The sequence below is a fragment of the Carcharodon carcharias genome, chromosome 7 (assembly GCF_017639515.1).
Source record: "Carcharodon carcharias isolate sCarCar2 chromosome 7, sCarCar2.pri, whole genome shotgun sequence".
Taxonomy (NCBI): Eukaryota; Metazoa; Chordata; class Chondrichthyes; order Lamniformes; family Lamnidae; genus Carcharodon; species Carcharodon carcharias.
In genome coordinates, this window is record NC_054473.1 from 24,545,616 (window position 1) to 24,558,162 (window position 12,547).

Sequence of the window (12,547 nt, forward strand, 5' to 3'; positions counted from 1 at the left end):
TGTGTAACGGAGTTATCTGTGAAGTGATTTCACAGAAGTAAGTAAAATAGCTTAAGGGAATGGAAAAGGTGAATCCAAATATTACTTTAATTAAATTGTGAGGGTGCAGGAAGACGACACAGATTCAAACTGGTATAGATAAATTTAAGACTGATGTCAAGAAATACTTCTTGACAAAGTGATCAACATGTAAACAATAATATTAGTCTCACGATCAACAATAAACTTTCAGGATAACCATTGTAGAGGGGAAAACCTTGGAAGCATTTAAGAAAGAATTAGATACTGAAATAGGGAGATTGTCTCTGGGTGGATGAATTTATACAGGACAAAAGGCCATTTTCATCTATAATTATCTTGTGATGTTGTGAATGTTTCTGGTACATAGTCATTGACATTAGAACCATTGAACCCTTATTTGTAACACTTTTTTTATATATTGTAGGAAAGCTATGAAAACACGTAAGAAAACCTCTTTAGAATCTAGACCCATTAATTCCTCCACTGTGACATTGAAGCACAATTCAGAACATGAATCTGGGGTCCTCTTGCAGGACATGGATCCTACCAGGAAATATGTAAAGGTCAGAGTTCCAAGAGTCGTGCCTTGGTGAAGATTTATGGTACTGTTTCAATTGAACATTTAAATTAGTCTAATTATTGTATGCACCAATATGTTGCCTGCAGAAACCCCTGACATTTTTCATTCATAAGATAACACATTTGCTTTCTCCACATTTGCATTTCTTTTCTTCATTTTTTGAGGATATGTTGGAATGTCTTATTTTCTCTCTGCACACTCATTTATTGGTCCATCCCCACGTCATACACGCTCTGGATTCCAAGGCCAGTCCTAACAGACAGCTCCCAGCCTATTGTCAATGCTACCCTAGGACAGCCAGCGGAGGAAAGGAAGAACAACCCAAGAGACAAACTTAGTTTGAATTCTTTTAACCCCAAACCAGACTCTTGGTAAGAGCTTAGCTCCTCAAAGTCATGTGACTTTTAGAGAGAGAATAGAATTGAACAGAATGGGGGTTGAACTTGTGACCCACCAATCCATGATAGCCTGTGTTCATGGGTGTATAAGTTTGCATTATTATTATAGAATATGACGTGTGCTTTGAAAGAAGTACCACTCAAGCTTTCTACTTCCACACCTAGGTGGATAAGGGCAGCAAGAGCAAGGGGCATCATAACCTTCAGTTTCCTTTCAAGTCATTTGCCATATTGACTTTCACATTTGACACCATTCCATCATCATTACTGAGTCAAAAACCAGGAACTCCCTATCCAACAGCACTGTGGGAGCACCTTCACTGAACCAACTTCAGCAGTTGAAATAAAAGATTCACCCAGCACCTCACAAGGACAACTAGGGACGGGCAATAAAAATCCACATCCTGAGAATGAAAAAGAACTAAGAAGTGAAAACAATTGACTTGTGCACTTTATCTGAGACTATGGATCTTTCTAAAAGTATCCAGAAAACTAAATTTAAGGTTGTATAATTTTGAAGAAATATATTTGTCTTCATATTCTAGATGGAAGAAAAGGCATCTCAGAAAAGCAAGCTCAATGAAGTGACCTGTACTAATCAGGAAGAAGAAAAGCATTCAAATGTTTCTCACCAGGTTTTGAACAGCACAACAAACTCAGTAGCTACAATAAGCAAAGTAGACATTGATATTATGCATGGAGCTGAAAGAAGGACCTCTAATTCTGACAGTACAAAGGGGGATGAACCTTTACCCAGCTTAAAAGGCTGTCTTAATGCAGAAGCCAAAATACTCGCCAGCAGTACTCGGGCTGACAATACTGAACTACACAATGGTATAATGCTGAAAGGAAAAGCTGAAAACTCTGATAACCAGATCTTAGCTAAATTCTCTGATGGAAAGGATGACACCTTTGAGCTGCTTCAGCCTGTCTTTAAGGAAGTGCAGTCACCTGAGGTGCAGGTAGGAAGTAGTTACATTTCAGAAAGCTCACAGCAATTTACTTTGTTGGTGTAATTGTGGGTGGAAGTTAATGAGGGCAGCGGTGATGGGGATGGGTGGGTGACATCCGCCACCAAAACTGATGGCACTCCTGCCAACCTGATCTCCAGGAGCCCTGAGGAAATTAGTCCACTGGAACTCCCAGCTCCACAGGGGACATTTAATTGCAGGATTGCCCCCTTCGGGAGCGGTGCCTTCTGCTGGTAATACACTTAACCAGAGTTTATTGTGGCATTCCTGGAGAAAGGGGTTCACAGGGAGGGGGTCACCAGTGAGGTGGGTAGAGGTGTCTTTCAGAGGGCACCCCTCCTTCCTGATGCCAGGGCCTTCAATCCGGCACTGAGTGCCTTTGAATGAGGAACAGCCCTTCCTACCACCCCCTCTGCTTGTTGGTCCCCCTGCAGGGCAAGTCACCCATCCACCACTAGTTGAATACATATGATGGCGAGATGAGGCTCCTAAGTAGCCATCATTGGTCCATTTAAGGCCTTCAATTGCCATTCTGGACGGGAAGGCTGCCCACAATCCTTCCCCCCCCCCCCCCCACCAGACCTAATCGGAAGGCATTAGGCAGAAAGGAGAGCGGGTTCCCACCCTGCACCCTCCTGCCTGATCAATGCCCCAATCCACCTCAGGACTTGCCTCCGGGTGGGAGGGCAGTAAATTCCAGCCAGTGTGTGCACGTGCGTGCAATATTTTCCTCAGGATAGTGTCCTAGGCCTAACCATCTTCGGCTACTTCATCAATGACCTTCCTTCTATCTTAAGGTCAGAAGTGGGGATGTTTGTTGATGTTTGTACAATGTTCAGGACCATTCATGATTCCTCAGATACTAAATCAGTCCATGTCCAAATGCAGCAAGACCTGGACCATATCCAGGCTTGGACTGATAAGTGGCAAGTAATGTTCGTGCCACATAAGTGCCAGGCAATGACCATCTCCAACAAGAGAGAATCTAACCATCACTCCTTGACATTCAATGGCATTACCATTTCTGAATTTCCCACCAGCAACATCCTGAGGGTTACCATTGACCAGAAACTGAACTGGACTAGCCATATAAATACTGTGGCTACAAGAGCAGGTCAGAGGCTAGGAATCCTGCAGTGAGTAACTCGTCTCCTGACACCCCACAGCCTGTCCACCATTTGCAAGGCACAAGTCAGGAGTGTGACGGAATACTCCCACTTATCTGAATGAGTGCAGCTCCCACAACACTCAAGAAACTGGATATCATCCAGGACAAAGCACCCCTTCCACAAACATTCACTCACTCCACCACCAACACACAGCAGCAGCAGTGTGTACCACCTACAAGATGCACTGCAGAAACTCACCAAGTCTTAGGCAGCACCTTCCAAACCCACGACTGCTACCATCCAGAAGGACAAGGGCAGCAGATAGATGGGAACACCACCACCTGGAAGTTCCCCTCCAAGCCACTTACCATCCTGACTTGGAAATATATCACCGTTCCTTCACTGTTGCTGGATCAAAATTCTGGAACTCTCTCCATAACAGCATTGTGGGTGTATCTACACTACATGGACTGCAGCGGTTCAAAAAGGCAGCTTGCCATCACATTCTCAAGGGCAATTAGGGATGGGCAATAAATGCTGGCCTAGCATGGAATGCCCACATCCTGTAAATGAATTTAAAAAAATAAGCTTTACACTTGGTATTCTATTCTTATTCCTTTTGTTTCTATAAATCTTTAGGTTAATACATTTGTTTACGTATATAGCACCAAAATGTTTTAGTTATAAGAATTAAAATCTCAGCTAAAGCAGTAAATGTTTACCAATAACTATGAATTTGAATAAGTAACAGAACTTACACCTATTTTGGCTGCTGAACGGTTTGCTAGACACAATTGACAGGCTCGTTTGACTTTTGATTTTAAAGAGACTATGACTTATTTATTAATAAATAAAATTGATCACAGTGCTCGGTGGGGGAACAAAATCCTAATGTCAGTGCTGTACTAGCTAGGCTTATTTTGAAGTAATCTCTAATAAACGTTTAGTTTCAAATGGATTTTATGGGACTGTCTGCATACTAAGATATCATTGAGTGAGTTGAACAATGTGAAAGTGGTGTCTGGACAATTAAGAGGCAGAGGCCACCAGGCTAAAGTAGGAAAAATTTCATTGGTATTTTTGTTGTTTTGACAGGAGAGTTTTGACTCTACAGAAAAATTGCTGCAACCATTTGTACCAATTAGAATAACTGTAAGTATCCTGTAATATTTCTTTCTGATAAAAGTAGCATGCAATTTCATTATTCACCAAATAAATTGTACATTTAGACAGAGATATTACATAGAAAGCACAACTCAGAAATAGGCCACTCAGCCCAATTGCTCCATATCAGTTGCTCCATAGAAACCTCTTTCTACCCCTCTTCATCTAACCCTATCAGCATTGTGATTGTAATAGCTTGATTTATGTTCTCTTTGTCAACTAATCAAATGTTGGGTAGTAGTTGTAACAGCCATCTTGAGCTATCTAAATGAATGGTTGTGAATTGAAAAGTTTTTGAATCTTGCTTTGTGAGCGACAAGACTGAGGCATTGGAACCCCTTTGTAATGTGTCTGCAATATGAGATATAACAAATGAAAATTATTCTGATGGCAGACTTGCAACATCTGGCTTGGTAAAATTTACAAAATTCCACTGAGATTTATTTCAGAGGGGTTATTGGCATCTTTCCATCAGCAGGAGAAGAGTATTGAAATTATTTGCATAACTAAATATCTGAACACCACCCAGGATTTTCTTTGGAATTTCTAAAGTCAAGTGCATTTTCTATTATTTCATTGGGTTTTACAATGTATATGACTGTGTTGTATTGAGATTGATATTTTTGTATTCTCCAGAGTGAATTGGTAATCTAACTTAAAATGCAATTCCTGAAATTTTATTGAGAATTACTGCAAACATCATTCCCTTCCGTTCCCTCGTTCCCTCGGGTGGCGGGTCGTACCCCTGACGTACCCAGAATATGTGCTGGTGGACCCCCAGAGGTCCCCACACAAGGACTGCACGGGAATTGCCTGGGAAGTTTAACATCCCATGGGCAATTTCCCTGTACCTAGAACCATCCAAAACTGTGATCTAAATCTGAGATTTCAGATGGTTCCGACTCTCTGAGCAGAATAGTTACCCAGGAAAGGTTAAAAAGATTAAAACCGCTTGCAACTCCTGGGTAACTATAATACTGACACCCCCAACAACCCTCCTGCCTACGACCCCATCACCCTACACTACTTCACCCCCCCCCCCCGATCTACCTACCCAAATCCTTGACTAACCACCCCACATGCCCTTCTACCCACCAACCCACACCAACAACCCCCCCATGACCCTCCTGACTCCCACATCCCACCCAGCCCCCCCGCTATCTCTGACACCCCCCCACCTCCCTGACTACCCACCTGACACACAAACCCCCTCCGCCCCCAATCACTCCCCACTCCTCAATTACCCTTCTGAATCCCCAAACTATCTCCACCCTCTCAACCACCCCAAATTCCCCACTCCTCAAAACCCCCAACCACTCACCGATTATCCCTCCGACTCCCCTCCCCACTACCCCCCCACCCACACCCCCTGACTACCCTCCTGATCCCAACTACCTTTCTGATCCCCCCTTTGAACATCTAACCCCACACCACCTGACCCCCACCCACGCCCCCCCGAGCCCCCCATTACCCCCTGCTCCCCCAACCACTTGAGCACTGTAACCTCTCACCCACTTACCTTACACACTTACCTTTCCCCTGGCTTCCCAAAGTGACTGGGACCTTTAAAATTATTGCCTTACGGCAGCTCGTGGCATGGCTTCACTTCTCCTGACACTGCTGTCCTGTACTGGAAGAACTTCGGAGCTTCTGTGCAGCACCTTTCTCGCCAGGCCCGGGTGAAATATGTGCAGCCCGATCAGGGTAAGTAAAAAGAAGTGGAATGGCAATCTGACAGTGATTGCCAGTCCACAGACATTCTGAGCCATTATTTTCTAAGCATTTTGAATGTTGAAAGTAGAGCTCAAGAAATGTTCAGACCCGTAGAATATAATTACATCTTGTGTGTACATTAAAATGTCGAAGTTGGCATTCCATGGGAATTATGGATGAGGCAGACACATGGGAACACCACCACCTGGAAGATCCCCTCCAAGCCACTCCTGTTAAAATCCTGGAACTCTCTCCCTAAAGCACTGTGGGTGTACTACACCACATGGACTGCAGCGGTTCAAGAAAGCATCTCCACCCCAACCTTCTCAAGGGCAATTAGGGATGGGCAAAAATGCTGGCCTAGCCAAACATCAATAGAAGGGAAAATGCTAGAATCTATTATAAAGGATGTGATAAATGGATACTTGGATAATCATGATGTGATTGGGCGTAGTCAACATGGATTTGCGAATGGGAAATCATGTTTGACAAACTTGTTAGAGCTTTTTGAGAATGTTACTAACAAAATTGATAAAGGACAGTCGATGGACATATACTCAGATTTTAAAAATCCTTTTGATAAAGTCCCTCACAGGAGGTTGATTAGCAAAATAAAAGCACATGGGATAGGAAGCAATATACTGGCATGGATTAAGGATTGGCTAACAGGCATAAAACAGAGAGTAGCATTAAATGGGCCATTCTGGCATTGGAAGGCTGTGACTAGTGGGGTACCACAAGGATCAGTACTTAGGCCCCAGATGTTTACTATATATATATATATATATATATACATGATTTGAATGTGGGGACCAAATGTAATATTTCCAAGTTTGCGGATGATCCAAAGCTAGGCGGGAATGTGTGTTGTGAGGAAGATGGGAGGCTGCAGGAGGATTTGGACTGACTTAGTGAGTGAGCAAGAACATGGCAGATGGAATATAATGTGGAAAATGTGAGGTTATCCGCTTTGGTAGAAGGAACAGATGTGCAGAGTATTTCCTAAATGGTAAGAGTTTAGAAAGTGTATTCGTAAAAAAGGACCTGGGTGTCCTTGTCCATAAGTCACTGAAAGCTAACATGCAGGTGCAGCAGGCAATTAGAAAGGCTATTGGAATGTTAGCCTTTATTGCAAGAAGATTTGAGTACAAGAGTAGTGAAGCTTTGCTTTAATTGTATAGAAGGTTGGTTAGTCCGCACCTGGAATACTGCGTGCAGTTTTGGTCCCATCACCTCAGAAAGGTTATTATTGCTATTGAGGGAATGCAATGAAGGTTCACAGACTTGCTGTGGGGATGGTGGGACTGTCTGATGAAGAGAGATTGGGGAAACTGGGTCTGCATTCTCTAGAATTTCAAAGAATGACAGGTGATTTAATTGAAACTTACAAAATACTTAAAGGAATAGACAGAGTAGATGCAGGCAAGATGTTTCCCCTGGTTGGGGAGTCTAGAACCAGGGGACACAATTTTAAAATAAGAGGGAAACCACTTAGGACCGAAATGAGAAGAAATTTCTTTACCCAGAGGGTTGCGAATCTTTGGAATTCTCTGCCCCAGAGGGCCGTGGAAGCTCAGTCATTGAGTATGTTTAAAGGTAGAGATTGATATATTTCTGATTAACAATAACATAAAGGGTTATGGGGATAGTGTGGGTAAAAGCCTTTGAAGTGTTCGATCAGCCATGATCGTATTGAATGGTGGAGCAGGCTCGATGGGCTGAATGGCCTCTTGTTCCAATGTTCCTAGTCAACGATGCCCACATCCCGTGAATAAAAAAAGGTCATCAGTGGTTTATCCAAGCATGCTACACTTACGAATGTCATATGTTAAGTTACTTAAAAGCTGCATCTCAAAACACTGATCTCTGAAAGAAATCCAATTTGTATTTGAGATGTACATGAGAACAAAGCTTATAGATATTGAGATTTTGATGTATGCAAGTGATGGCCAAGATAGGAGTAACTGGAACAGAATAATTCTAATTCTTCCCTTGCACTTGTAAATGCATCAAACTGTAGCAGACTAGTTGCAGAAACTAAAAATACATCAGCATATCATTTCAGGCGAAGATGTTTCATCAGAAATTAATGGTGGAATTTAATGATTGCGGCGATGGGCACAGCTACTAGGTGTAGAGCCAATGGCAAAGCCACCACTGCTATTTCCGGGAGCCCGGTTGGGATTAAATCCCAATTAGGTTAGTACCCTGCCTGTTATCAGAGTTCCCAGCTTCACCAATGGCAATTTCCTGCTGCACATTCTGGTGCAGGGTGGATGTCCCACCTCTGGGAGCTCCCATCCAATTGGAGGCTGGCAGCTCTCCAGTACCAGCAGCGCTAACATGAACGGTGGCCACTGCCGCTACAGCAGGATGAGAATTGTTGCTGGAGGCCCTGGAAGAAGGTGAGTTGGGCAAGATCGCCAGGACCTGTCAGGGAGGTCCCTGCGGAGGGAAGGGAGTGTTGCTGTAAAGGACAAGGGTGGCTTCCCGCAGGAGCCCTCTGTTGGGCACAGGATGCTTGTGAATAAGAGACCATCTCTACCAGGCTGCAGGCATACCCACCAGGGTTTACAGTGATATGCCCAGATGGTTTGGCCCCTGACCCTTGCTGGTTGAATACACGGCTGCTTGATAAGGCCCTTAAGTGGCTCCTTGGTTGGCCTCTGGGCCCTCGACTCATCCCACCCCAGCCTTAATTGAAAGAAGTTGGGAAGGTGACAAGGTCTCAACTCTGCATCTTCCCGCCCATTTCCAGTGGGAGCATTAAACTCTACCCTGTAATTTGTAGCAGAGAAAGTCAACCTACATCAAGCTGTATTGCACAATTGTGTTACTGCACACAACTGATTTGATTGTAACAGTGTTAACAGTCTATAATAACAGCTATATAGTTGTAATTATATTTTAGTATTATACTATAACTCTCAGTGTTACATCTCATGAATTGTCAGCATTTTTTCAATTTAGGAAGAGCCTTCAGAGACTGTCACAAAACAACCTGAAGAAAAGGATCCTATATCTTACATGCCACATTGTTCTTCATCTGAGCCTTCAATCTCACTGCAGTGCAGACAGAAGAACAATGAATTTGTGAGGAAGACTGAGAAGGTAAGTAGATGAATACAAGTACACTTAACAAAATATCTAATTTGCTTATCTCAGAACTGATAAGTGCTCAGTCATATCAATTAGAGTTTTATTTCTTTACAGCGCAAGCAAATCAGTATTCCATATTATCTAAAAAACCATTACTCTTCAACTGGAAATATGCAATTTTTACTATATATAGTGTCAAAGGCGATTAGGAATTGGCAACAAATGCTGGCCCAGCCAGCAATGCTCACATCCTGTGAATGAATAAAAAATGTATACTTTTCTCATTCCTAAAATCAGCATATTGTTTTGAGCAGGCTTAGAAACTTTATGCAAATTTAAACAAGGTTTTTACTTTTTCAGGTAAAAGCATCAGCTCCTAGACAATTGCCTTCTCCACCACATAATGAACCTAAAGTTCACATAAAGAAGCTGCAGAATAATGCAGATAAAATTGTCAGTGGAATCTCCACATCAACGGTGAACTCCAAGGATCATGAAATCAGAGCCTCACAGGTTTGCACATTGAAGATTCTATTCTTGTAAGACACAACTGAGTTTTGTCGGCATTGTTTCACCCACCCTGACCAACCAATCCCAACCCCACTCCCGACAAAGGACCTTGCTACTACCATGCAATGGGTGCCAAATCTCACTCAGTCTCAGTATTATTGCTCACAGATCCATGCCATCAAAATGAACTTTCACAGCAGGAGTGCAGCAAGTCAGAAGGATAGGGAAATTCATCTTGCCTTGCATAGGTCCATGTGTGACTTTGAGCTTCCATTGTTTTCATTGGGGAAATAAATTAATTAACTAACTGACAGTAGTCTTCTCTGCTACTGCCTAATCCTTACAAAGTGCTTCTAGTAATTGTTTGCTTACTATATATTAATTTTATGTAACAATTGGTCGAGGTAAATATGTTTTGGATCTTTTTTACTTGATATCTTTTTTGGGTTCAGAATCTCCAACCACTCCTGCAGGTGAACCCTTTGCTCCCTATGCTTTGAAGCATGCCCAGTATCTAGGTAATTTGTTGCAAGCCTCGTGGCTTGGAAACAAAATTCTTGTTACTGTACCTCTGCATGGTGTCACTCAAAATTTCTTAACTTCAGATAGCAATAGAATCAATGTTTCACTAGACCATGGCTTAGGTTTAAAATTGCCAAATGGATTTATTAAACAGTAAAACAAAAGCAAAATACTGCAGATGCTGGAGATGCAAAATTTAAAAAGGAAATGCTCTAAATACTCAGCAGGCTCTCTACAGCCTTTCAGACTCGACATTTAGCTTAGTGATTTCAGGTCATAATCTCTGACCCCATTTCTTCCGACAGCAGTTGTTATCCCCATTTTCACCTCCTCTGGCCCCATGTTACTTCTTTACATGTTCCCATACCATTTCCCTTTGCCTTGTGCCATCATCCCACTTGTCATTTAATCTGTCCTGCTTTCCACTCTTTCACAGACCTTGTTTTCTTGTTCACCCCCAGCCTCCTTTTCTATGCCTCTGCACTTAAAACCTGTTACATCTCTCACTTGCTCCAGTTCTGATGAGAGGTCATCAATCTAAAACATTAACTGTTTTTCTCCCTCCACAGATGCTGTCTAACCTGCTGAGTATTTCCAACCTTTTCTGTTTTTATTAAATAGTAAACAAACAAGCAGTGACACTGGATTTACTTACGGGCTTAACTATCTCTCCTCAGAAGGTAGAAAATAACAACAATTGCATCTGCTGTGGTGAACTGCAACGCAAATTGAACTAGATATAAGGATATTGAATCATGACCTTTATGTTGTGGGTTTTGTTTTGATCATCTGATGTTTTAATGTTTAATAAATGTTTTTGTTTTACTGTTTAATAAATCTCCTTGGCAATTTAAAACCTAAGCCATGGTCTAGTGAGACATTGATTCAATTGCTTTCCAAAGTCAGGAAAGTTTGAGTGACACCATGTAATTTACACATTTTGTTTCCAAGCTGTTAGGCTCGCTACAAGTTACCTAGATACTGGGCAGGCTTCAAAGGCAAGCTTCAATTCATAACGAGCAAAGAGTTCACCTGCAGGAGTGGTTGGAGATACAGATCCCAAGAAAGACATCCAGTAAAAAATCCAAAACTTATTTACCTGTACCAATTGTTGCATAAAATTAATATGCAGTATCATCTGATGTTTCTGTCTCTGATGGCTTCAGACACACAATCCAATTAACTTAGGAAAAGAAATTAACCAGCACAAAGCAAGTTTAAATGTGTCTGTTAAACTACCTAAGAACTTGTAATCTTATATATACTCAAACAAAACTGCAAGATGCTTGAATTTTAATTGAATAACTTGTTCCACCCTTGAATGACTGTTGCAATTGTTATGATACGGCAGATAGTGTGGACCAAGCAGATCAAATCCACGAGGGAAACTTGATCATGCTATCACAACGGTTTTGCAATTTGTATTTATTTCGAGATGCATGCACTGAATTCAGAATAAGTCCACCAAGACTTTGAGAGATTTATTAAGAACTAAGTTAAAATATTTATTAACAAAAGAAAAGATTTCAAGCACATACATAGAACTACAAATTACTACTATAATAACTCCTAAAATCCCTAATTAACCTGACTCACAGTTACACCCCATTTAAGGCAATGGTCCAAAAATAGATTTTAGATTTTAAACAGATCCAGCAAATTAACGCAATGCTCTGGATAGTGGAATTCCAAAATGGATTTCTCCAACTTTGGTTTCTGCAGACAGCAGGCTTATGCACAAATGCTGGAGGCTTCGTTAAGGCTATTTCACACACTTCTGTTAGACCTTACAATGTCTTCCCCTGACACATAGCCTCATTCTCCTTTATATATGTTTTTCCCTTTTTAATATGTAAATTCCATTGTTTCCAAATATCTTTGGAACTTTACCTTTCTCATAATATAAATCTTTTCATGTTAACCCTCTTTGCTCCACATGAGTTCTCACTACCAAAGGAATTGAATCTTTAAATTTTTCAAAAATAATTACTTTTCTAAGAGCTCCATATGCTGCTCCTACTTTTAATGCCTGTATCCACTGGTCAAATTACTTTGTTTTACTCTCACAAACTCAATGTAAGTTTGCCCAGGCTGTTTTCAAAATTTCTACCTGTATGCCTCAGGAACCAACTCATATGCACTCAAAATAGCTTTGTTACCACATCATAATCCACCAACACTACTTCTGACAGTGAAGCATAAACCTCATGAGCTCCACCCCCTAAGCTAGACTGTAAAAGCAATGTCCAGTTTTCTTGTGGCCATTTCATTCAGTTAGCCGTCATCTCAAATGAAATAAAGAACACCTCCACATCTCTTTCTTCAAACTTTGGAAGACTTTGCACAAATTTAAACATCTCCCCACTGGGTTTTAGTTTGAAGGATTTTTTCATCATCAGGACCTTCCTCAGCATCTCTTTTTTAAAGTCCAACTTTTTAAATTGCTACTCTCTGTCTCTT

General features: G+C 41.6%; 1 protein-coding gene across 6 annotated transcripts in view; it reads left to right on the forward strand.

The window, feature by feature from the left end:
* Positions 1-12,547, forward strand: part of nek4 (NIMA-related kinase 4) — a 56,082-nt gene that overhangs the window by 21,271 nt on the left and 22,264 nt on the right. For all 6 annotated transcript variants that reach the window (XR_005943640.1, XM_041192718.1, XM_041192716.1 and 3 more), the window contains exons 6-10: positions 446-584; positions 1,545-1,961; positions 4,175-4,231; positions 8,927-9,067; positions 9,416-9,568. Coding sequence is in view for 5 of the 6 variants with exons in the window: in XM_041192718.1 (XP_041048652.1) it covers positions 446-584; positions 1,545-1,961; positions 4,175-4,231; positions 8,927-9,067; positions 9,416-9,568 (907 nt within the window). In the remaining variant the exon portion in view is untranslated. The remainder of the gene's footprint in view (positions 1-445; positions 585-1,544; positions 1,962-4,174; positions 4,232-8,926; positions 9,068-9,415; positions 9,569-12,547) is intronic.